Raw genomic sequence first — 27,469 nt, 5'->3', positions numbered from 1 at the left:
CTCGTATTACAGTAAAAATACTAATAAGCCCCAAATGGCTTTTTCACCAAAAAGTTCCAAAGATCGGACGTTAATGCTTCCCCCAATATGTGATTAACTAGCGAACGGATTATCTTACCTTTTGCAAAACGAAATATGACACTTGTGAGTGAATTTTAGGCCTAAAGCGGTTTGGTTTCTGCTATTATCTGTGTTGTGGCGGCCCCTTTCAATATTCACCGGCCATGGCCATTCATCAATGGTGACCGAAAACCGACATAGCACACACTATTTAGCACTCATACACATTTTTCACTAGGGTCTTGCCTTGGTTATTTCATTCCGATTTCATACCGTACGTAAATCGAACCCAAAACAAACAAGAAAAACAGCAAAAAAAAATGCATGGATTGGTAACACAAAAACCGGTGGCCAAAATGAAGAAGAACGCGCGAAGAAGTCGACTCACAACAAAACAGGAGGAGGAAGACGTATACGTACGACGACGACGATGGTTTACGAGATACTGCCGCACCGCGATTTCCCTTCTGTGGGTCAAATAACACGCATACGCACCGTGGAGCGCACCAAAATACGCATACGCACCGTTGGACCGCTGCTCGCTGACTGACGCCGTCGACGATGCGAGGCCCTGCAGATACCGACGTTAACTGCACTCGCCGATATTCTGGCCAGGCGAATGAATCCGTACGCACAGCCCCCCGGTACCCAGTTTTTTCCCAATGCCCCCCCCCCCACCCAAAATTTCCGAGTTCGTAGCACCGAGTTTATGTTGTGTTTTCCCCACGATTCACATTTCCCGACCCACGACAACGCACGAAGTTGGTAGTTAAGCCTCGGCCTCTTCGGTTTTCCAACCCGAACTTATCGATGATATGGCTATGCGCATGTCACTTGGCCAAGACACGACTCAGCCAGGGCCAACTGACTCTGGCTAAGCCACAAAATTGGCGCGCAATTTCAATTAGTTGATGTTCCTCGCACATCCATCCATCTCCGCGTTTCCTTGACTGCCCCCCCCCCCCCCTTCGGTCATCCCACCCCAAAATCTTAGCCGGCTTTCCCGGCTTTTCCGGCCAGACGTCTGTTGCTCTCACCGCCCCGAAAGTTCAGGGCTCTGGCCAAATTCCCGACCCTGTTTATCGGCGCTTATTCGGTTTAATTTGGCATTTCAAGTGGACACGTCCAGGCACTCAATGATGAAATCTGATCACAAGTTGCCGCCAAAACGACCGAGGAAGCTATTTCCCGGCTAGAGATCTGCTTAAATAGGGCACACAAATAGTGCACCGATAGAACGATAAAACTTAACTCTACAGCTTTGTTTTGGTTTCAATATCCTAGATATTCACTTTATTTTATGGGTTGGATACAATAACATTAGGTGTAAAAAAAACGATAATTCTTAACTACATGCTTCATATTGGTTTCAATTTCAAAGGTATATATTAACTCTTTTTTATGGTTTGAATATTATAACGTATGTATTATATTTACCACATAAACTTAGCCCAAGGTTCTAAGTTGATAACTTTAAATTATTTAAAAATTAAACAATCGTCTTAGTTACCACTTAAGGTTTTATTAAATACCACATTTAGGTTAATTTTATCATCCGCATGGTAAACTAAAAGTAAGGTTTAAACCAAAAAATCATATGGAAATGTCGAGTTGAATACTTACTTTTGGTTTATTATGCAGGGGAATGGGAAAACCCTCTTTAACATAGAGGAAATGTTAGTCCCTTTGCTCTAAACAAAGAGACAAAAATAAAATCGACTAACATTAAAACTGATTTATTTAGTATGATTAAAAATCATTATAATTTTTGTAAACATTTGGGCTTTTAAGAATTTCAGGAACAACTAATTTTCACATTTATTACAAATTTAGTTTTTGACTTTAAATACTCCAAAATATGATATAAAATCCGATTGAATAAATAATTATTTTAATATGTATTTTAAATGCTGTGTTTGTTTTATGTTTGCTTTACTATTTTGTATATTATAAAAATGAAATATATGTGGGAACAAGTGAAAAACATTCGTTTTATTTACTAAATATGAACTAAAGTATACAACTAAATAACAAATATTTTAGTTAAAAAAGTGACCAAGTGAGCTGTGAGAATATTTTTTTAATCTTTAAAAATTCTTATATTATTTGTATACTTGTGAAAATATTTTAAATATTTAAAAACTTTCAATTTATTTGTATTACATGGCATTTTCTAAGTTATTTGTTTCCCAAACGCATTTTTCCCCAGTGTCCACTGGGAAGTGTTTTTGAGCATGTGTCGTGGAGGCATCTTGGGTGCCTATCCGACCATCCGAGGCAGCTCTTTTTTGGTTAATGAAAAGTTGCCACTGATGGCGGCCAAAGAAAATGCAGAAAAGCCGGATGGTGTGGAAAGTGGAGAGTGTAGAGAGTGCTGGGGAGTGGGAAAAGCAGCCGGCTGAAGGAGCTGGCCCAGCTGACAAAGCCCTGGCTAAAACAAAGGACCCCACAATGGCTGACAATGGCAACTTGTCGGGGTTTCGTGGGTTCGCAGGGGGTTCGGTAGTGGTATGCTTGGGTTTTCAGAGGTGAAGGGGATGCTCAGAGGGGTTTCCGGGGAGCCTGTGAGCTAGCTGCAAAAAAAAGACCAACTCTCACAATAGATGCCACCCCCGGCAGTCCCCGATTTTATACCCCACATGGCGTGAAATGTGGCATTCAAATAAAGGAACACTCTAATAAGGCTTCCTTTTGTTATCGATAGAAAAAATCCAGCTCTCGTGGAGGAAGTGCAGCAAAAATGGGGGGCGAATCTGGCTGGGCGAATCTGTCGCATCTGCCGAGTGTGAACCACTAGTAGTAGTGGTGGTGCCGCAAAAATGGCAACAAAAAAACTGAAAAGTAATTTCCGGTTGCGCGTGACGAAATCAGCGGAGAACATCGACAAAGGGGTTAATAAAAAAGTAGGAAAAAGTTGAAAAAAAAAGTGCTGGGCGGAAGACACAGTAACTGGTTAATATCTAGCTGCAGCAATTTGACGACGAGCCAAGAGTGCAACAAAAGCTGCCAAACGATGCAAGTACAGTCGAAACAAAAGGCCTGCGAATTAAATGTACAGTCTGCACAAAGGGGATCATTATGGTGATTAAATTACGATAAGATGGAAAAACTACATTCCAAATAAAAGACAAGAAAGGCTAATGAAAGTGAGGGTCTTTTGTATTTAAAGATACCATTTCATAGCATCACTTCAAATAGGGCTTATCTACCCGAATTGTATTTTAAAAACTCGTGCTATTTGTGGATCCCTAGTTTACGTAAGAAAATCTATTTACATTAACACAACTTGAATGAATTTAAATGTTATTGTTATAATTCCTCGATTTAAATGGATAGATCCATATATATAGTTAAATAGTTTCTTCTCTATTGTTTTGACCACTCTTAAATTGTTAAGGTATAGAATACGTATCCTTATATAGGTGGAATTACCAGTTGTAAGCCGATAACTATTAAAGTAATTCAAATAATATACTAAATACTACCTAAAATAAAAATACAAATACCAAATGCAAAATACTAAACACCAATACTAAACCTGTCATTCTTGAGTAAACGTTCAATACCATCCTGTTGTATTATCCGACTTTTGAGCCCAAAAAGAAGCTGATTAGCATGGCGGCTGTCACTCAGGCTCTAATTGCAGCTCAATGCCGTATCCAGTCGGGATGCGAATGCAGGATGCAGGATGTTGGATGCAGGATGCGGAATACGGAATACCGAATGCGGAATCCGAAATTCAAAACCGTGCAGCGTTGAGCAGGCAAACACACAAGTCGCCTGACAATATTCGCCAAACAACAATGGCTGGCGGTGGCAAATGCCAAATGCCAAACGCCAGCTCAACCCCGATACCTGGAGAATTTTGGAAGGGGAATTTTGGGGGGTTCCCCAGCTCGAAAAAGGTGTTCGGCGTGTGTGTGCGTGTTCTGCGAATACTCATAATGCGCTGCTAATGCTAATAAGCATTTATGTGTCTGTGCCGCAGGCTCCGTCTGCAGCAAGGACTCAGCCAGCCCCTGTCATCTGTTCATTGTCCCTGCCTATTCCGGCGAATAAATACAACTAAATTGGGAAAGTCTCAGAAAATTAATCAATTCATAATAATATCTTTAAAAAAATGTCGGAAAATACTTTTTCAAAGCTGTATGCTGACCAAGATAAATGCAAATATTCCAAACAACATTAAAACATTTATTATATTAAATCAATTCCTTTCCTTTTAAAGCCAATCTTTGAAAAACATTTTTATTTTTAATTATTTAAAATCTTGTAATTCTCTCTATATTATATAGTTTTTGCATAAACAACATTTTTCAAATCTTTACTTCAAATTTCATACAAATTAATTTATTAAATGCTGCTACAGCAATATTAATATTATAAAACAAAATAAAAATCTAGCTCATAAAAGGTACAAAAACATATATCAAAGCAGATCTATATAGTTTCATCCTTAAAAGCATTTCGAATACTAAAAATACATTAAATACCCGAATACCTTTTGATTCCCTCTTTTCGCTGTGCCCAACAAGGCGTTATTATCCCTGAGAAACTTCATTTCGTGATTTCTGAAGCCCCTCGGAGCGAAACTGCTTGTGGGAATATCCCTTTGGGTGATTCATAATCTCCTTCGTCGAGACAGAAGTCGTCGGTGACTATGACTTCGGAGCAGTACGACTGCTACTACGTTTCAGACTATGACTATGACTCCGGCGGAGGCTGCGTACGAGGTTCGCCTTAAATACGCTTCAAAATTACATTTTATTAACGCACGCACAGGCGGGGAAACACAGGCACGCAATGGATGTGCCATTGGCAAACCACAGTTGTGACCACAAAAATAGCACTTAGTTTGGGTAAAAGGTTATCTTGATTATAAAGGGGCTGATAACTGCAAAGAAAAGGTTTTTTTTTTAATTTTTAATATTGTACAGTTTAAAAAAATAAAAGAAAAGGAAAAACAAAACCAAATTGCATGAAGAAAGTAAATAAACAATTTCAGTGCAGGTTTTAAAAAAATTTCAAATTTCGAATATTTTCGGTTTCTGGTTCAATATACTTATATATTGTATAATAATAATAGCACGTTTTGATATTTCAAGATACCGTTAAAATGTAATTTCCTTTAGTAACTCAGATTTTTTTTTAACTAATAATGATTAAAGAAATTTTTTTTTTTAATTTTTGTTAATAATGCTGTAAGAAAGATAAAACATCAAAAATGTTTCAAGATGGTGTGATAACTGCTTACCTTATAAACATTAGACATATATATAAATATTTTTTCCAGCTCTCTTATCTATTTTTGTGACCACTCCTGTTGATTCAGAGATAGATACAGATACAGATACTCGCAGATACTTCGCTTGCAGACGGTCCCTAAGTCGGCAACACTTTCACTGTCTGCTGCCGCCACGCCCCCACTGGACTCGTTTATGATTGCCCCTTTTGCAGTGGTGGAGGGGGGTTTTGGGGGGATTGGGGATCTTTTAATCCAACCTACCCGACCCAGAATTCAACTAAACATTTATTTTAGCTTGTTACTTCTCCTTCTTTTGCAGCGCCACTTTATTGCGATTTAAATTCTCATTATCCTGCGAGTGAGAGATGAACTGGAGCAGTGTGCGAGTGGGAGGGCCGCATTGGGCGGAAGTGAGGGGGAGCGAGATGGCGCTATCGTAATCATAACATATCTAATGTGTGCGTGAATGTGCCTCTGTGTGTGTGTTCTCTGCCTGTGTGTGTGTGTGTGGGAGAGACAACAACTGTGCACAAATTTGCACTAAATAATTTAATTATAAGGGCATCAAAAATAACAGCGAAGAAACCGAAAAGTAGAGAAAGCTTGCTTAAAATACCGACATTTTAAACACTCTTCACAATAAAAAAAAATTTAAAATAAATGTTATTAGAAAAAAGTAATTGATTTTCAATAAAATAACTGATTAAAGTTAAAAAAGAAATAATTTTATATGGCTACGAATAACCCTATTGGTTTTAATCAAATCTATTATTAAGGTGTCAAAAAGTATGCAGTAAAAAATATTGGCTTTTATTAAAACTATTATTATGGTGTTAAAAAGTATGCAGTAAAAAATATGAAGTTTGTCCATCGGATACTTGGAATAAAAATAAATCATTGTCTACTTTTAGACGCCTATAGGTTTTTATGTCATAAGGGATTATTTGTAATAACCTCCATAAACTATAAAATAATGAAGAAGCTAAGCCTAGGAACTTGTCCATTGAAAATCGAGATACATTATAGCAAAGTTAAATATTATACTTCAATTTAATTATTATAACACTACACCTTTTTTCATAAATAAAATATACTAACCAGAGTCCCAATTTAAAGTGGTAAAATGTATTTAATTAGATTATAAAATAATATAATAAAAAGAAACCATTAATAAAATCGAATTACACATAGCACCTTTATTATTAGGCCTTCTTGTATGTAATTTATGCCCATCTTAAAGGGTATAAATGAAAGCGGGGAAAAGAGCTGGCGAATGCAAATGCCTTGAACAATGTTCTTTTTGTTTTTTTTTTATCCTGGCATCCTTTTGTAAGCCCACCCCCTAACGTCATTAAAAATTTTGCACATAATAGTTTATGCTGTCGGCGTTGTTGTTGCTGGTGTTATCGCATTACGTAATAGTTTCAAGCGCGCTGCCATGCGCTAATTAATGACGTAAAATATTTGCCCATCATCATCATAGCCATGAAAAGGGGAACACCGGGTGAAAGTGGAGAAATGGGATATGGAGATGGGGGCCAGGGGATCCTAGAGCTTGTCGTCAATTATGAAAACTTTTTTAGCACGCCCTTAGCGGAGTGCGTGTGTGTGTGTGTTGCCAAGGAAATCCTAGTCAGTGTGTGTGTAGTTACATCCTCAACAAGTGTGTGTTTAACCCCCAAGCAACCCAAGTCACCCAATTCCCCAAAGAACTCCACATAAAAACACGCAGAGAGTGCCACCAAGTTGATCTTATCAAAAACATTGCCTACTTTTAGGCGTTTCGACAGGATACCCTTGCTAGGCGATTTAAGAGATTATCTCTGATTTATTTACTGGCTTATTTAGTATTCTCTTGTATAAAGCTTAAACGGTTTATTGATTTAGGACTTACATTTACAAGAAAAATAAATAGAATTAACTCTCTTATAAAAAATAAGAAAAAATCGAATTTATAATCTAAAATCATTTCCATTTTTATTTTAAGACAATCAGCAAGTTATTTTTTTCAAAAATAAATCAGTTTTAATTTTAAAGCCAATTCTTGACTTCCATATTGCATAGAATATTTATATTTCAAGCAACAAAACTTATACTTTCATAGTTACTTCAAGATATATCAGTACCGCACAATACAAAAACCAATCCGCTTTATGGTAACAAGATATATAAATATAAAAAGAAACAGAACATTTTTAAGGACCTTTAGCCCCAAAAACAGAACAATGAATAAAGCTATTAATGCTGACAAGGAGTCCCTATCAAGCTATAAAATAAAGGAAAATTCAAAGAAGAGTCTTTATAACATCGTCCTTCCTTTTTGTGGCGTTTCCTAGCAACGAGTCCTCCGATTTTCCTTCACTTCAGCTGTTGGCTTTCCTTTGGCTAATCATCTTGGGTGATTCGCGGACATAAACAGTTCGTTATTCTAGGTGGATTTGCGATGGCATTGGGCTAATGCCCCACTTTGTTTAAGCTCCGGAAAAAAAAGCAAATGCCTAAATCAGTCCGATAATGTTGCCAGATTAATGTGGTTTTTCGGCTGGCTCTATCCAGGATTTCCACACAAACGCACGAGTAAGCAAACATATTTTTTAATTAAAAACTGAAAGCGAATTGGTCAAATTGGATTTGGCCGATCGGAGGAAATGCATCCAATTGAATGCATTTTGTTGACAGCTCGAAATGCCCGAGGGCCGCTTCCGCGTCATATCATGTTAGGCAAACTCATTAAACGACTGCCGCTTGCAAAAAATATGCATATCTTGTCAATTTGAAAAACAGAGTGGACACCCACATAAAATACATTATATTAAAATACGAATTAAAAATTTAAAATTGGAAATCAAATGAAAAATTGTCAGAGGCTTGCAGAATGTGCTCAAAAGTATGCAACAATATAGTGTAATTTCATTTTTTGCACTGCATACTTTTAACCATATTATTATTTCTATTACTTTAATGCTTCTAAGCTTAAAGTCTAATTACATTTTTATGAAATTTGAAACCACTGTTAAAGGTGCCTGAAAGTATGCTACAATAATTTGTAATTTAATTTATTTCCCTGCATACTTTTAAGCCGCATATTAAATGGTTTTAAAGCGTTTCCCATGTGTTCATTTTATGATTTAAAAGCTAAACCATAGGGATTCAGTGAGCAAATGAATTGTGTCATAATTTTTAACTAAATGCACTAGAGAATCCAGCCAGAAGGACCACTGTAAAATAATCTCCGCTGCTCCACTTTAGAGAGCATCCACTATAAACAAATGGAATTTTGGTTTATTATATGTAAATGTCTCCCAGCTTGTTTGCTCTACATTGTGCAAATACATTTGGGTGTGTGCGTGGGTGTGGGTGGGTGTGGGTGAGTGTGGCTGGTGGGTGGTGTGTGTAATAATACATAATTGCATGCCGCACACTTACACGAGTGCAGGACTCGTAAGTGACGCAATGGAGCGTGCAATTCCCAAAGCCAAATCATCATCAGATGAAATCATTTTACACTTTTCGTGTTTACTTAAGCGTGAGCCAACTTTATGAATGTTTTCAGTGTGCGGAAAGTACTAAGACAAACAGCAAATCCACTTGCACATACACTCCACTCGCACACTTACACGGCCATGGTGTAAAAACGGTGTAAAAATGCACGTACCACAGTCACAAAATTGCAATAATTTTTTTGTAGGACGAAAGCGAGGGCAAGGACGCCGTTTGGTCCTTGGAAAAAAAAAACCACAACGTACGACAATTTTTGGCATTTTCACACTTTATGCGATGAACAGGATGAGGATATACGGCAACTGGAGCAGCCAAAATGTATTGAGCCAAAAAGGTAAGCCAAAAACCGGGGTGCACGAGGGATTCAGGGGAGGATGTGGGCACTATGGCCACTGCATTATGTTCCCCACAACCACCACTCAAACACATACACACACCAGAAACATGGTTGCAAAATATATTGAAGATTTGAAAGTGCTGTTTAAAATAACAAGCATGAGCAACAACAAAGGGTACTTGTTAAGATCTAATTTAATTTAGATGCATGAAGGTACCCAGCCTTTTCCAAAACATTCCTTATAAAAAGGTAAAAAAGAAGTGTTAGAAAATATTATATGATTCATTGAGAAAATTTTCCAACACTGGTCGTTATACTTTAAAGGTAAAAATAATGCTGTAAATAAAAAAAATTTGTTTAAAAACTTATACAATTTTATTTTGAAAACTCAAAAACATAAATCAATTTATTTAAGGGCACATTCTACATTTTATTTTAAAAATTTCTTTTATTTAAAATTATAAAACTTAAAAATTTTTTTTTAGTCATCTAAATTACTAGTATAATGAAAGTATAATGATAATTTCGGTTTTTAATCATATTTCATCTTGGGCAAAGTTTAACGAAAATGGTTTTGCAATTTTTCGTTGTTTGTTTTTTGTATAAAGTAAAGGAATATATATACATAAAAGGGCATTCCATCTTCGCATTTTGAAGATTGTCCTGCTATCTCTTTTAAGGTTCCTTCCTGCCTAAGTGCTTTTCCCTTTATGCATCATCCATCCGAGCTGTGGTTCCTGCAGCCCTATCAATCCAGAAAGACCATCGACCATTCTGCACCACTCTCGACAAGTCATGTGCAATTCATAAATGCATCTGCAATCGTCCAGCCCATTCATAAGATACATAAGGTATATGGTCTGGGGCTCAAGTCGAGGCACTTCGAGGACCTCAAAATAAAGGGAAGACAAGAAAAGTGAGGAAAAAAGCAGCATGGACACATGACAGCATTCTTTTCCATGTGGCCGCTCTGCTACTCTTGCTAATCAAATCGGGCGCCAAGTCTTTTGTTGTGCAAGGGAAGACAGGGACAGGATGTGCGGTGGAGTGAGTGGGGGGCTGCTATCTACTCAGGTGGCTTTCACTCCTTTCTCCACTCTTTTTTTGTGGGTCAATCACCAGACAACAAACACACGACGACATGGAATAGATGTCTAGGCTACATGTTGTCCATGAAATGATTGAATGGAGAAAACACACAAGAACAGATAGAATGCGAAGGGATGGTGATGCAGGGGGGAGGGGGGATTCGGTGTCCCAACACCCATCATCACATATGAAATGACAAGAAAAAATTGCTGAAAATATATTTGAATGAATTGAATGCAAACACATGTCCCTCCACAGGCGCCCAACGTCTTTCTTGCACGGCAAAATAAAACATGGTGTTTTTGAAAGCCCGGGGATTAGAAAACGTTATCTAAGGTGTCTGAAAGTATGCAATAAATTCGTACATTATCAAAGTAAATCCTGAAATATTTATTTTAATTTTTTAGAGAACTGTATCTAGTATTTCACACTAGCCTCTCTTTAATTTTTACTGGAAATCAGTTGAATATAGTTAAAGTAAACCAATTTGTTACTTTTATATGTTTTTTAAAATTTATTTTGATATTATAAAGTTATTAATTATTATTATTAAGTAAATAAAAAGGTTATTTCACATCATTAAGTGTACTGATTTGAACCTCTTCAAAAGGTGCCAATCGACTATGAAAAACGATAAGTTTATTACAGTGGGAACGTTTTTTCAAAGTCATTTCAAATCATAGTTTAAACATTTTAGACAAAGATATATAAAAGTATGCTTCTAGAAATGTAAAAGAACAATGGCCCTTTTTTATAGCATACTTTTAGTACCTTTCTTACACCATTTTTCAATTAACCAGAGACTTTAGATGGTTTTAAAAATCTAAAGTTAATAGGAATTCCTATGTTTTTCTCTGAATGTATTCTGTCAGCGCTTTTCAAACACGTGATCGATCTTTGGGGGCGATGGTTGGTGGGCGTGGTCGGGTGGTTGGGTGGTTTTGCGACTGTTTGGTTGGATTTATGGAGGATGGGACATTTTGGGGGAAAGCCTGCTCAGGTGTCTTTTGGAGCAAGTTTTCGTGCCAAAGTTTGTTCAGCACAAACATCAAATGTTGCCCGTCCCTCTCGCTCCCTCTCCGTTTCCCCATCTCTTTCCCTCGCCGAGCAGTTTTCTTTTATTTTCTCCGTTTTTGCGCCGCTTTTCATGTTTTCTGTTGGTTTGTTTGTTTGTTTGCCTGTTTGTTTGCCTGTTTGAGTTGCTGTTAGAATTATTTTTTCCACTAACGCAAAGCCGCGCCGCTCACACACACACACACACACACACAGACGCACTTGGATACTCACATAGATACTCACAGAAGATACAATGTTAGATAGGTGCATATGTGGCACTCGTCCTTGTTTGCGAGTACATATGAAAAACAAACAAGCATGGATTTAATGCAGCTCTCCTTGTTCCTTTTCCTCCAGCCCATCTCTGTCCTTTTCTTCTCCTCCTAAGTCGCATCCTTTTTCTCTCTGTGTGTTTGTGTATTGGCCTCGTCCAGAACGCTTCGTTAACTTGGCAAATTCCCTTGTCCTGCCATTTATTACCCCAAGACAGTTCTCGATGTCTGCTGCGTCACTATATCAATCTATATAGCGCTGGCCAGTCCCGACCAGAACGTAAAAGTCCTTGAGTTTGGCCCTTCTCGAGAATGCCAATTGTTGGAGGATCCCCGATGGGAATTTATCGAGCCGCAGGATCATAAATATAGTCCTTGTAAAGGCAGATGCATTCACCTTGCCCCACAAAGTGTAATTAATATTTTTACTCGGAACTCACAGATTAGCGAAAATGAAAAGATTGGATTCTCGGTTTTATAAATATATATTAACAGGTGTATAAACCAAACAGATTTCATGAGAAAAAGAAGGTGTATAATCCTACTGTTCTATGGTTCATATAGCAACGCTCGTAAAATTAAAGTACAATTTGTCCAAATTGGCATAACTCATTTCGCTTTATCATTATCCCCCAATCTTTAGCTTGCTCTTTATCCATCTTTCTTGTTCCCTTCACATTAGCAACCAACTTCTTTATCTGCAATTGCAGTTGTATCTGCAGTACCTGTATCGCCTGCATTATATCCATGTCCATCACTCGCACAGAACCCTAATGAAGCAATAGTCAAACAGAGAGGGGAATCACATACCCCAAACCTTTCACTCATTCGTAAAATGGGGGAATCCCGTCGCTTTTGTGTGACTCCCCCTTTTTGCCAGCTGCAGCTTTTGCCATGCAACCATCACCTTCATCATCAGCCAAATCAGAGTCATCAACGCATATCATTCAAGTTTATACGTCAATTTTAATGTGTCTTATTAGTAATTTAAGCAACTCCAAGAAATTCAAAAAAAAAACAGGGGCTTAAAAGAGTTGACCAGTGAGGTGAATAAATATAAAGTCCACTCAAATATTTAGTTTCTGTAATTTTTACTATTTCTATTTGTCCTAAAAGCAAAACTAAACTCTTTTATAGAGAACCAAATCACACTTTTATATATATTTTAACAATAAATTAACTTATAAGGTTCACCTTAATTATCAAACTACCCAGTCTAAAGAATTCGCGGAATATTTTAATGCGAGTGAAACAAAACTAAATTCTTTTAAACAGAACCATATGACACTTTACATTTTATTACATTATATTAACGTATAAGGTTCACCTTATTTTCTTAATACGCATTCTGAAGAATTCGCGCCATGCTTAACTGCAAAGGGAAGACACATTAGATAATTTTTGAGTTAAAAATTTAAAGTAATTAATTTTTGTTTTAACAATATTATAGATCCCTTTGTTTTCTATTAAAGTTTGCCAACGATGAGTTATAATTATGTCCAAAGCCGTTTTATAAACGTATAAACCCAGGCTCAGTTGTCTCAAAGTTCACCTGTCACTCACTTTTCGTCCTTGGACAGGGAAATTTTACTTTGGCTTTCACTTGGCTTTGCTTTTGGCTCTGATTTAGTCAGCTCAGGTGAATGATATAAACTTAATTGCGGAAATTGGGTTAAAAAAGGCCTGGGGGTTGGGGGTTGGGGGTTTTTGGGGTGTGGGGTGTTGGGTTGTGGGGCTTCAGAACTTTGACACATGTGCGGGTTAAACAAATTTATGTGCGTCCAAGTGAGTGTGCGAGTGTGTCGTTCATTGACTTGACTTGACTTTACTTTGCCCATTGGCAGGAATAAAAATGGGAGCAAGGCGAAAGTTTTTCGCACACGTCGCAAAGGAACCCCCCTTTCACCAACCCCCCCTTCGCCACCCCTTTGTGCCGTTGTAATGCAATTTTATTTCATTTCATTGAAGGCAAAGTTTTCCCTTCGAATTCTTTTACTTAACTTCTTCCTTCACTTGCCGCACAATCCCATTCTTTCCCTCGACTTTCCCGCTTCTTCTGCTTTTCCTGGCAGGGACAAATTTCCCGTTGCCTAACCCACTAAGACGATGTATGCAAATCTTTGATGTAAGTAATAATTTCCTTCCCGTATGGGGGCGAACAAAAAAAGTGTAAAAAATATACATACATATATACGGAAAGCCAACCAAATGGCAGATGAAACTTTGCGATTGTAAATTATGAGCGTGTGAATATTGCTTTTAGCATTTGCGAAAGTTCCGGCACTGATTTGCCAAATTCGCCAAACGTCAACGGATAAATCATGGGTGGTTGCCGGTGGTTGTATGCCCAAGAAAAGTTGGATTCTGTCGTGGGTAAAAGTGGGCCAAAACAAGAATTCAGTGGGCTAAATAATTAATGGAAATTTGGGCACTTTATTTTGGCAAATTATATATTATTCCGCAAGACCAATTTGGAGCACGAAAATGGGGCTAATCTTTCGTGAGGATTTATATCATTGGAAGACCACAAAAGACTCTAAAATTAGCATTGCATTATAAAGAACTTTGAAGTGATTTCAAATTACTATAAAATTCATTTCAAATGGATATTCTATTCACTTTCACAAAGCTAAAAAAGAAATTTAATATCATTTAATTATTCGAATTACAAACAAATATAGTGCGAACTATTCCCTTTGAAGGACATAACTTTTCCAGTGGCACTGTATATCAAATACACCAAGTTCGGCAATGTAAACAAAGTTATTCACAGCTGCTGTAGATTTCATTAAGAATAGAATGCGTGAAAGTTTCCCAACAAAATTGAAGCAAAGCAAATGCTATGAAATCAAACACTAACTGGTTTGCTTCAAAGCTCTGGGTAAAATGTAATTGAAGAGCTAACCACCAACGAATGAAATTAATTAAAACCTTCAGAGAGGTAAAGGTATATAAAGTTTTAATAAAACTGCTTTTGGGGGGTAAATCACTGTGGGTTGACCAAAAAAGGGAAGGCAAAAAGTAAAGGACAAGGAAATGATAAATTGAAAACCTTTAATGTAAGAGCAGAAAAATCTGTAAAGGAAGATATTAATATGAAAATGTTAGCCAAATGTAGTATATAGTAAAAATTGACAAAATAATATTAAATAAAATCTGAAATTCATTTGGAAAGCATTTGAAAATAATACTATACTACGGAATTATCTACTCTTTTCCCATCTTCGTGGCATGTTTTACAAAATGTATTCTTTCAAATTGAACACATCTGCACACAATAAAATAAAACAATATAGAAAAACTTTCTAGCAGGGCAGAGTGGACAGACAGTTGAAAAATACGAGCTGACAAACCGTAAACGATTAACGAACCCAGCTGGTTCAGATTTAGGCCACTTCCGGAATTCTAGCCCATGGCCAATCGATGCCGCGGGCTTTAAGTCCAGCCGACTGGCTTTAAAATGCAATTGGGAAACAAGCGGGGATCCACTCGAATGCGGGTTTGGTTGACTGCCGTTCCGTTGTCCAACTGCCCCATAGTTTTCACCCCTCCATCGCCATTTCTGCCCCTCCAAGTTGCATCCATACACCCCCCTGTCGAAACCAAAACCACCAGCTGCCCCTGGCCCGTGGCCATTTTCGCACTCGCATAACTTTGACAGCATTTTTGCAGAATTACAATTAACTGCCTAGCCTCGAATGGGCATGAGGGGTGTCGTGAAAGGGGGCTTGGTGGGGGGCTGGCAGGACGAAAACCAGGAGCAGCCGTTGCAGTTGCAGCCTAAAAGTATGCAACCACACTCACAGGCAAACACTTGGTGGGTGCTCGAGTCAGTGTGTGTGTGCGGGGAAGTGATGACGGTTTTTCGAAAGCTCTAGGGTTTTGAAATCACTTATAAAGGTGTCTAAAAGTATGCAGTAAAAGTGGCTGGAATCCATCGGGATTCCGCACTCTAAATATATTGTTGCCTTCTTTTGGGCACCTTTAAGGTTTCTTTTAAGAATCTAGGCATCTTCATTTACGAGCTTTTAAATATAATAGTAAGAATACAATTCGGAACCGAACTTAAATATATTATATAATATATAATATATAATAATATTTAAATAATTAAGATAAATTTTATTGTAAGGTGGCTTAAAAAAATAGGTGTTTAAATGCTTTAATACTTCGAATCTTACAATTTCTTAAAGCTTCATTAATTGATCAATAATATAAAATAATTTTTACAATCGAACACTAAAGACATAAAGAATTTTTAAGTTTCTTAAAGAAAATATACATTAAATAAGTAAAATAAAAATGAATTTATAAAGTGACCAGAAAGGTTAGGTGATAATAACAAATACCTAAAATGAAATACGTAATCCAATAAAATAATACTTTATTTTGTTAGCCATAGGTAAGCCTTTGAATTCTTCAAAGCTATTGCAATCAAGCCCACGAAAAGCTCTTCATTTAAATTGCTTTTTAATCTGAATAAGAATTAATTACCTTTTTGGAAAATCTGATTAAACAACCGCTTTTTCATTCAAATCCGGATGTCTTTTGATGTCTTTTTGGCCATCTTGTGCGGTTCGATTTGTCCTGCTTTTGAAATGGGTCGTCGGCATCACTGTGTGTGGGCTTTCAAGGAAGGGGAATGGGGAAATTTGTTCCATTTTACGCTTTCTACACAAAAACAATAAATCGCTCACAGCATCAACAGCGTCAACTTTCCTAATGCAGCGGGTCGCCCTCTGTTGGCCGTTGGATGCTGGATGTTATATGTAGGATGTTGGCCATAGGATGCTGGTCCTGAAATGGCGGAATGGCAGGATGGCGGGATGGTAAAATGGTGGATGCAACCGGCGAAACGCCACCAGGATGCCAGCAATTGAGGCTGAAGCCATTTTAACTGCCACTTGAATGGTAACTAAAAAAAAAAGGGAAATAAACTAAATATGTATGCATGTGTGCGGGCGGTGTGTATGTGTGTGTGGGTAAACGAGTCTTTGGGGGGCTAAAACTGTAAATTGTAATTTTCAACTTTTAAGTGGCTGCTACGTGTGAGGCCTTCTCCCCCCCCCCCCCCCTGCCTTCGTCCCCTCATGATGATGGAAAATGGAAATGAAAATCAAGATTTAGATCCACCACCCACCTTTTCGCTCCTACTTCAGTGTTGACAAATGGTTGCATTGTCTGAAAAGTCAGTCAGCACAGGAAATTAATAGTGTTGGGAAATGTATAAGTTTGGTTTGGCATAGATAGCCAGTACTGATAAGCAGGTAATACAATGAATTGATCAAATTATCTAATCCTATTTCTCATTGCTATGATAACTTTTGTCGGTTAGTTAAAGTGCTTTTTCGAAACAATAAAATGTTAGTGTTTATCTGATAGATATCCTAACTAAACGACAAGGTTTTAGTTAAATTTGTCAGTCGACAAAACCTTTACTTTTCTTTTTCAGGTTTGTCAGACCAAATTGAACCGTAAAACTCAAAATATTAACAACTTATTGAGATATTTAAGTTCATTTTAACTTTAGCTGATAGATAACCAACTTAAACCTTAACATGTTATTGAGAAATCGAATCTTTCTATATAACTTTCACATTATAAATATTCTTATTTAAAGCATAACATAATTAAACCACGCACAGATATATATTTATGCGTAACCAATTAACATCCTTAAACAGAAAGATACAATATTCAATAAATGCCTGCAAATTAAAAACGAATACCCTAGGTGTTAGTTGGGGAATATCTAACCCGCAATAACTCACACCCCTGGAAAACTTGACGAAAAATTCGGAGACTTTTCAGTGCGCTCGGCCAGCACATCCAGAGCCAGGCTGAATCGGGCTCTGATTGAGTGGGTCAGTGGGCGGTAACGGGAATGGGAACGAGAACGGCCAAGTGAAAGTGAAGTAAACGTGATTGAAATTTTATCTCTGACAAGAAATCGAAAGATATATTTAGCCCCAGCTGTGAGCCGGGTCACCGCCCCCACAACTCGCATCTCAGCCGCAATCTCAACCGCCGCTCACAAACGGGGATTTGGATGTGGATGTGGATGTTGATGGGGATGGCGATAGGAATGGGGACGGGGATGGGGATGGGGATGGGGATGGCAATGTGTGTGCGATGTTGCCAATTCAATTCTTCAACGGGTTACCCACTGCGGCGTTAACCGTTACGTCGCCATCTTTCTCCTGACTATACACTTGCACACCCCGTTTGGCACCCCTTTCCACCCCCGCCCCTGTGTTATTTGCATTGAAATGTTGAGTAATTGGAAAACCAATCTGAAGCATCTGCAGTTCTTGTTTTGCATACCTCTGGCACCTTCCTAACCGACCTCGCCGACATTTGTCGGGCTACGCTCGATTTTTCAAACCGAAATCAACGTCGCAGTCACAAGAGCGGAAAGGAGGGAACGGACGAGCTTAGGGGGCATACTATGCAAAAAAAAAAACACTGGAAAGAATTATCCCAAAAGTTGACTGAAAAATGTGTGATGAAAAAATATCTCATAGCAATTGTATCTGTAACTATTATTTATCAGTCTAACAACTCTTTACTATAATAAACCAATTATGTAATACTGCTTATAACTATTTTTAATAGCATATTCGGTTGACATAAAAGGTCCGTCCCACGTTGGGCGCCAAATATTATTTCTATATTTGCTATTATCCTCATTTACCCAGCCTCCTGGAAATCGGCAAACTTTTTTCAAAGCCAATAAGCAACAAGTAAAAAAAGAATTATTTTCTGTTCAAATTTGTTTCTCTGTACGCATTTGATGGGTGGGTATGCAGTGGGTCGACAGGTTGTTTTGCTCGTGGCGCTTGCTAAAAATAAATTGTTTTTAAATAGCTCGCATCGCTCGACACACTCGTCTGGTGTCTGCTACAGATACAGGTACCCCTTATTTAACCTATATAGCTCCTTTATTTCCCTCTTAACAACGCCAGGAACAACAAAAACAGCAGCGGTAACAAAGGAAATGAGCATGGGAGAAACAACAGAAGGCCAAAGGCTGCAAAAAGGCAGCAATGAACGCGCTTCCGCTGGAAGCTTCCACCCCGATTCCTGAACCTATTTGTTACCAATTTTGTAGAAATATATGCATGTACCAGTTTCTATATGCTACAATGAACTTGCATTGTTTTTTTCGCGGAAATTGTCTCAATATGGTGTAAATTGTTGAACATGGTTTTTGGAAATTCGGAATCATAATTCATATTTGTTTGCTTTTCCTTGACATTTGGTTATTTTTCATTTGCTATGGAATTGTAATTTTTACGTAGGAGTACCAATAAATGGATTCTTCAAATTTTATTAAAATCTTGTTTTCTCTATACAAAAGAATGTATAAAATACATGGTTTGTAAACCAATTTACATATAAATCTTCAATGAGTGTTATCCATCTAGCAGGGTTTTCGGCTAAAGCAATGGGGTTTTCCATAGGGATAGCTGGTGGTAACCATATCGCATGGTTGACCAGGAGTCCTGGTAGCAGTGGGGGGAGTTCCCCCACGATTATTTGAAGTGCTCGGTGTGCTTGGTGTTCTTCGCAGACTTCGACTACGGTTCGGAGCCCTCGCTGGCTGAGGAGTCTCGGGCTGCGTTTGATTTCCCACAGAGTTCTGGCTGTATATAAGTTCATCGAACGGCCTGTAGTTCTCCATGGATTGGAAGCCGTGAAGGGATGAGTCCTGATGAGTACTGGAGCCTGTGGTCTCGAACTGCGGCATCGAGAGGTCTTCGATCATTTGTTGACCCGAGTTATTACCTGTTTCTGGTGTTTTATTAAAAATCCTTGTCACAGAGGTGGTTGAGCTTTGGACGGTAACTTCCTTGACCACTTCTGAAGGTCCTTTTGTGGTGTTTTTCAGTATAGATGGAGCACTCTCATCGGCGAGTTGTTTGCTACTGCTTATCTGCTGCTCCTGTCGAGCGGATTTTCCCTGGTGCTTTTCTGCTCTCGTAGAGCTGGGCAATGCAGTTGAGTTAAAGAAGTCCGGCTGAGTCTCATCGTCCAAGTTTTCGCAGGGCATGGTCAATTGATGGCGTCGTGGCTGATAGGAAACGTCCTCGAAGGTGGGCATGCTCACATCCTCCAAACGACCTGCACTGCCGTCTTCCCAGGGACGACTTCTGGAACTCTGTGGAGGAGTTGAGCACGAGCAGTCGGCCGACTTATCTGCTTCATCTCGGCGTGAATGATACGAGGGAGCACTCTCGTTGGCCAACATTTCCGAGGGATAGGAAATGTCTGGTGGACGTCGCGCTATTGATTCAGAATCATTCCTGGCTAATGATTCATTCTGCGGCATGGAAACATCCTCCAAACACTCGTCTGTCATATGGGGCATATGTCTTGAGGTCATTCGACTACTCGGGGCAAAACTGGGAGCACTCACATCCTCAAGGCATTCGTTGGTGCGGCGTCCACGTCCTCCACTCGCACTATCCTCAACGCACTCGCTGTACTGAGTTCGGTTTGAGAGTCCTGAGGGCATGCTGATGTCCTCCAAGCGAACGCTGTTCATGGTGCTTTGGCCACGTCTCGATGACCCAGAGATGTCGCCAAATGTTGGCATTGTCATATCCTCCAGGCACTCGTTCGTCAGCGACATTTGCTGTGGCCTAGGGCTTCTTCCTCGTGAAATAGTATTTGGAGAGGCCAAGGTTCTCTGTCTTCGACTGGTTCCCTCGTGGATACTCCTTGCGAAGGAGGGTTCACTTACGTCGTTCAAGCACTCACTTGGCATAGTCATCTGCCTCCTAGATGATCCAAATACCTCCTCATACGAGGGCATAGTCATGTCTTCCAAGCATTCGTTGGTCGTCATTTCCTGCCTAGACCTTTGCCCAGGGCTGGGGCTTCTCCTCGAGAAGGAAGCTGTGTTTCTTCTATATGAAGGCATTGAAATGTCCTCCAGGCATTCATTTGTAGCTGGACCACGACTTAGGTAACCAAACGATGGCATGGCCATGTTATCCAAGCATTCATTTGTCATCGGTCCTTGAAATATTTGAATTTGCTTAGGACTTCTTCCTCGAGCCGATCCTGAATTATAAGCAATTCCACTACTTGGACTACCAAACGATGGCATGGTCATGTCGTCCAAGCATTCATTGGTCATCGCTCCCATCCTTAAGCTTTGCATAGGCGTCGGGCTTCTTCCACTAGATAATCCAGAATCGTCTCCATAGGGTGGCATTGAAATGTCCTCAAGGCGTTCATTAGTTGCGGGTCTACGACTTGAGCTGCCAAATGATGGCATGGTCATATCATCCAAGCATTCCGATGTCACGGCTCCCTGATTAGATCTTTGCATTGGGGTGGTAGACCTGCCTCTAGACAATCCTGAATTTCCACCATATGAAGGCATTGAAATGTCCTCCAGACATTCATTAGTAGCAGGTCCACGACTTGAAGTTCCAAAGGAAGGCATTGTCATATCATCCAGACGTTCGTTAGTCATCGCCCCTGGTCTGGATCGTTGCATTATTGACGCCCTTGGTCTTGTGCTTTTCCTGGAAGATCCTGATATTCCTCCATATGAAGGCATTGCAATGTCCTCTAAATATTCATTGGTAACAGGTCCTCGATAGGAACTAGCAAACGTTGGCATGGTCATATCATTCAAACACTCGTTGGTCATCGTTGCTTGTCTAAAGCTTCTTCCTCTGGACGATCCCGTAGTTTCTCCATAAGCTGGCATTGAAATGTCCTCAAGGCATTCATTAGTCAGCCCACGCCTTGAACCACCAAAAGATGGCATGGTCATTTCATCCAACCATTCTTGTCTTGAGCTTTGCACAGGTGTGTGGGATCTTCCTCTCAGCGATCCTGTGTATTCCCTATATGAAGGCATTGAAATATCCTCGAGAAATTCGTTTGTGACTGGACTTTGGCTGGCAGGACCAAACGATGGCATTGTGACTTCCTCCAGACATTCGTTAGTCATCAATCCGCGTCTTGACCTTTGCATTGACGTAGAGCTTTTTGCCCTCGAGGCTTGTGTATTATCAGCATATGAGGGCATAGATATATCCTCAATGCATTCATTCGTTTCAAATTCAGGACCCGAACTAGCAAACGATGGAGCTGATATACCGCTAATATTTTGAGTCTGTCTTCTGGGAGTCCTTCGGCCTGAATGTTGCGAAACACCTCCGAACGATGGCATTGTTTCATCGTCCAAACATTCGCTTGTCATCTGCCCTCTTCTCGAATTCATTGATCTTTGTCGTGGACTTCTAGCTCTGGATGATCCCGATACACCTCCAAAGGAAGGCTGTGTCACATTCTCTAGACATTCCTTAGTCCTTTCTGAGACTTCACTTACTGCTGGCATGGATTTCTGATGTTGGGAGGTACTTTTCCTTCTGGAAGCACCTGATATTCCACCAAATGAAGGCATTGTTACATCCTCTAAACATTCATTGGTAGCTTGAGTTCTGCTCACGTTCCGCTTACTTCGCCCACTCCGTCCAAGCGATCTACCTCTTCCAAGTGCAGGCTGACTGACATCTGGCAAACACTCATTTCTTCGAGATATTGCAGAAATGTTGCCAAAGGTGGGCATGCTGATGTCCTCAAGGCACTCGTTGGGTAAGCCAGTGGTTTGTCTCCTGGAAGGACCAGAGACGCCTCCAAAGGACGGTGCACTCATGTCTTCAAGACACTCACTGGGCATGGTCAACTGTCTGCGTCTGGATGTTGAGGAAACACCACCAAACGATGGCATGGTTACATCCTCCAGGAACTCATTCGTCGGTGGACATCTGGTGGAACTGGCACTTGGCAATGTTCGTTGACGCCTACTGTCCCCCCGAGAGATGCTTCTTCCAAAAGACGGGGCACTCACATCGTTCAAGCACTCACTGGGCAGGGTCATTTGTCTTCTGGACATAGCAGATACTCCACCCATCGAAGGCATGGTCATATCATCCAAGCACTCGTTAGTCATCGAACGATGGCTGGAACTTTGTTGGCGCTTTCGACTACGACTCCTGGAATTGTTAGATACTCCTCCAAACGATGGCATCGTTATGTCCTCCAGGCATTCATTGGTCGTATTACCTCGTCCCGAGCTGGCAAATGACGGTGCCGATATATCACCTATATTTTGCGTGGGAAGTGTCATCTGCTGTCGCCGGGATCTTTTCCTCCTCGGTGATCTTGATACATCGCCGAAAGATGGCATCGACACATCCTCCAAGCATTCATTTGTGTCCCCATATTTGGTGGAGTTGGCAAACGAGGGCGAAGATGTATCGCGAATGTTCTTGGATGACATGGTCCTCTGCCGCCGAGTCGATCCTCTAGAACTGCTCCTCCCGAAAGTTGGTGCACTTACCTCATCCAGGCACTCGCTCGGCATGGTTATTTGCCTTCTGGAGGAGCCTGAAACTCCACCAAACGATGGCATGGTCATCTCATCCAAACATTCGTCCGTCATACTCGATGGCATGGATCTCTGGTGTCGATCAAGACTTCTGCTTCTTGAACCTCTTGAAACTCCTCTAAGAGAGGGCATTGTCATATCCTCCAGACATTCGCTGGGCATTCCAAATGATGAAGACGGTCTTCTAGATGTTCTTCCTCTGGAAGAATCTGTTACAGCACCAAAAGATGGCATGGTTATTTCCTGTAGGCATTCATTAGTAATGGGTCCTCTTGAAAAACTGGCATACATAGGTTCGGATATATCGTTAATGTTTTGCGTTGACATCGATCTTCGCAGTTGGCGACGACTCCGGGTCGGTGATAAGCCCGATACTCTACCATATGAAGGCATGGTCATATCATCCAGGCATTCATTGGTGGTTTGACCCCGTCTTGAACTGGCGAAAGTCGGGGCAGATATGTCACTTATATTGCGAGTGTTTCTCGATCTCTGCCTTTGACTTCTGCTCTGACTTCTGCTCCTGGAAACATTTGAGACCCCCTCAAATGCGGGCATTGAAATATCTTCGAGGCACTCATTGACAGTTGGATCCCTGGTTGTGTTCCCAAACGAGGGCGCTGAGATGTCCCAAAGGTTCTGGGAAGGCATCGATACGTGTTGCTGCCGCCTGGGACTCTGTCTGCGAGATCTACTCCTTTCGAAAGAAGGCTGGCTCACATCTTCCAGACATTCGCTGGGCATTGTCTGTTGTCTTCGGGATATCCCAGAGATATTGGCAAACGACGGCATCGTCTCATTCTCCAAACAGGAACGATGAGACATATTCTGACTCCTCGAAGTGGGTCCAAGGGACTCGAACGCCGGCATTGTCTCATTATCCAGAATATCCTGAGAGGACATGACCTCTAGCGATGCCTCGAGATATGGGGGCATTGACTCATCCATTAGGTTCTCCGATCGATTGGGTAAGGAGAAGTTAAGACGACGTCCCGGTTCACCACCCTCACCTGCCGGAGTGCAATCCAAGGAGGAGGTATTCGAAACAGTCGTCTCATCAACGTGGCTGGTGATATGACCACTTGGATCGCGGTGGGTATAGATCCTACGACGCGTGGTCTGTGGATTAGATATATTATTGAAAATTCTTCTAAATCTGAATGATATGGTATATAACATATAGTTACCTGTTGATAGCAGGGATCCTCCGATCCGTGGAGTTGATTCGATCGATTAATACGTTCCCTAATGCTCTTAAAGCGATCCAGAATCTCGCCATATACATTGTCCACGTGGCTGGTGGTTTTTGAGACATCGCACATGTTAGGAGCAGAGACATCGGCCAGTAACTCTCCCCGCAAATCGGACATCTGGGATGGCAGGCTGAGATCGAAGTTAGGTGCCGACATATCCTCCAGGCACTCCTCCGGCAAATTGCTCATGTTCATTCCCGTTTCATAGGGTTGACGACGTGGTTGCGCCTGCCGGAAGGTTTCCATAGCTGCAGCATCTGTTTCATCTATGAATTGGGATACATTTATTTAGTCAAAACTTATACTTGGGAAAAGTACAATAGGAATTTTTAAATTTCAATGAGTCTCAAAATATATGCTATAGCTGAAATATAAGATTAATAATTAATTTAATGATCTCCCTACATGTTATTAATTTTAACATTTTACAAACATGAGCTCTTTGGCTGGTCACGGACACGCCACTGGGATACAAATTATATGTTGGGTATACGTTGGGTATAATTTGTATCCTGGTGGCATGACCATGGCCAGCCATTGTTCTCTTGAAATTGAATTTTAAGGGTATTGAATTTAAAGGGTATTGAATTTAAAGGGGGCTTTCCTATGATTTGCTATAAAAATAAAGAAGGTTTTTCATTCGATGTCAGAATAATAAAAATTCAAGAAATCTGAGAAATTGTTTTATGTATAGTATATAATATAAATACAGTGAACAAAATGTCCTCGATAGTCGACGATTTGTTAAGGATTCACCTGACCATGGATGGCCAGATACTTATCTTTTTAAGGCGAATCCATTCGTCTTCTTTTAGGATAAGGGCTGTTACACAAGCCCATTTTTGAAAACTTTTCGATGGACAGTGAATTTCAAAGAATTCACAACTTTGCTTACAACCTATTTACTGACTATCTTCGAAGTGAACTTCTATTGCCAATTATACAATGTGAAGAATAAATTAATTATTAAAAATGTATTCAAAAAACTAAACTGAGCGTAAAATTAAAAAATAATAGCCGCGATTAGCCCCCAAGTACTTACAGGTCATATTCCTGAACATCCGTGGATGCCGCCATTCCTCATTTCCCGTCAGCCCGAAATCGCTGGGATCATATCGATGTGTCCGCCCACGAAATCCTGGTCGCAAGTGCTCCGGAGTGCTAACCAGATCGGGACCCCGAGAAGGACAGCGCGGCATCTGGATACTCCTCTGGCTTCTAAATTGAATACTTTTTTATTACCTAAATTAACTCCAGTGAAATATTTACTCACCTATTGTTGCGATCCACAGATCCATTGGGACCGACTTGCCCTCTGTCCCTACTAAGAAAATAAATGGGTAATTAGGTTTCCTGCATAAGATTACGATTACAACTTACCTCATGATCCCCGCTAGTTGTTAAATTGGTTCAGCATTCAGTCCAAAAGGAAATATTTAGGTCCGAATCAGAGAGAAAGGTTTCGAGAGGTGTCGTTTGCCTTAGGCTGTAGAAAATTGTAGGAATATCAATTGGCTAGAAGGGCAGTGGCTGCTCCGATTTGTTGGGGTGGCATCGATACAATCCATATCGATTACTATAGGGCCAGCAATCGAAGTAGTTGGCCCAGAATAACAACTTGGGAATCGTAACAGGGGGGCAATTTTCCCAAAAACCCAGTAGGTGAGGTTTAAGGGAACCCCTAGACGCTGTCATCTCGCCGCCGGTGGTAGCTGAGTGAGTAAAGGAGATACTTCTCAGCAATTACATCATATCACCGCCGGTCCGGGTTCGAATCCCGGTAAGTTCTAAGAAGCATGGCACACAAACAGACAACTAACGATGCATATACAAGGATACATATAGTACACTCTTGACTTGAACTCAATAAATAAAGTAGAATTAAGCAAAATGTGAACCGAAAAAAAAAAAAAAAAAAAAAATATTTTGTTATTGCTTGCGTTTTTTTTTATCAGCTAAGGAAAATTAAGCTAGATTTCTTTCGCTCAAAAATTCCACCTTTGCGGAACTATATTTTTTGTATTGAATGTTTTTGTGCAATTGGTTTGGCGTTCAGCCCGGGTGGTGAAATCTGTTTTCAAATCGGAGGAAAGTGCTCAAGAGGTGTCGTCTGCTGGAGGAAAATCAATAGGCCAGTAGGTCAGTGGCTGCTCCGATTCGTTCGCCTGGCATCGATGCCATCCCATTTCCAAGTCCCACTCCTCGCTCCTTGTTTTTTTTCATCCTGTTTTGAGCAGACAGACTGGCGAAGTGTGTCAAGCATCCGTGACTCTATTTCTTATCCAATTAAACAATTATGGAGAGCTCATTAAGGCAGGTTGTTTGAGAAGCGCCGAGAGCGGCCTCATCTCTTTTCCCTGACAACCACTTCCGTTCGTTCGCTCCTTCCTTTCTCATTTTGTATAAAGCAGTGCTGGGTAAAAGCAAAGCAGATGCAATTAGCGGGCATATAATTTTTCATTCGGTTTTCCTTCGGCTTCATTGGTTCTTGATGGGCTTTTGCGAGGGGATCTATATGGTGCATGGACAGGAGATGATAGAAGGCGAGGTGTTCGAGCCGGCTAAGCGCGCGAAGTCGTCACACGAAACCGCTTTCATTTCCGCCAAACACAATTGCATCATTAGCGATGCAATCTCCGTTACTTAACGTAACCGCAACATGCCGGAAATGAAATCCGAGGAAAGCTGCTGCTCAGCTCGCTCAACTTTTTGCCACGGTGAACGACTCGACAAGTGCGGCAGGCCGGGAAAATCGTCCGTATAGCTGGAAAAGCTGCGAGAGCCGTCGGAAAAGTGGAGAAAAAAAAAATGAAAATCAAGGAACGCTCGACCGCCAAGCACAAGGAAATATGACGACGCCATGTGGCATAGGAATAGTCAAAGAGGATTGCTCTAAGGACCCAGGACCAAGGCAACCGGAAAGCGAACGGAATGGTGCTGCTGCGCAGAAATAATCGAATGAAGCCCAGGACCTGCGGTACCAACTCAGTTTGGGTCTGTGGCCAGCGTGCGTCGAGGAGCGATTACGCCGAGCCGCTTCATTTAGCCGGGGGTGGAATGCAGCCGGGGCCAACGAGTTGGGGCAGGTCCTGCGGCGTCAGCCACCTGCAAATATTTGACTTTAGCTTGGCGGGACCCACACATGCGAGGGCTGTTCCATCTGTAGCCGATGATAAGTATACCGAGGCATTCAATCAAAACAATACAATCACATGTTGATTTTCATCTGTGTGTGCAGTT

The 27,469-nt window shown here is 40.4% G+C and overlaps 1 protein-coding gene and 1 long non-coding RNA gene across 3 annotated transcripts in view; both read right to left on the bottom strand.

Annotated features, from left to right (window-relative positions):
* The window catches only part of LOC139353468 (uncharacterized), a 77,054-nt gene extending 76,404 nt beyond the window's left edge, over nucleotides 1-650 (bottom strand). The window contains exon 1 of the long non-coding RNA XR_011604757.1: nucleotides 119-650. This is a non-coding gene — a long non-coding RNA (uncharacterized lncRNA). The remainder of the gene's footprint in view (nucleotides 1-118) is intronic.
* Nucleotides 651-18,885: 18,235 nt separating this feature from the next.
* Nucleotides 18,886-25,733, bottom strand: LOC108005501 (serine/arginine repetitive matrix protein 2). 2 transcript variants are annotated; one of them, XM_017068805.4, is made up of 5 exons: nucleotides 25,610-25,733; nucleotides 25,503-25,553; nucleotides 25,272-25,447; nucleotides 24,164-24,495; nucleotides 18,886-24,095 (listed from the first exon to the last, which is right to left on the bottom strand). In XM_017068805.4, exons 1-5 carry the CDS (start codon nucleotides 25,612-25,614, stop codon nucleotides 18,984-18,986), a joined length of 5,676 nt encoding a protein of 1,891 aa, XP_016924294.2. In that variant the 5' UTR covers nucleotides 25,615-25,733; the 3' UTR covers nucleotides 18,886-18,983. The 2 variants fall into 2 exon arrangements, with proteins under 2 accessions (XP_016924294.2, XP_016924296.2); XM_017068807.4 differs by having other exon boundaries at nucleotides 25,503-25,550; nucleotides 25,610-25,677.
* Nucleotides 25,734-27,469: the final 1,736 nt, after the last annotated feature.

The sequence above is a fragment of the Drosophila suzukii genome, chromosome X (assembly GCF_043229965.1).
Source record: "Drosophila suzukii chromosome X, CBGP_Dsuzu_IsoJpt1.0, whole genome shotgun sequence".
Lineage (NCBI taxonomy): Eukaryota > Metazoa > Arthropoda > Insecta > Diptera > Drosophilidae > Drosophila > Drosophila suzukii.
Note: the sequence above shows the minus strand (reverse complement) of the source record. Positions and strands in the feature narration are given on the sequence as shown.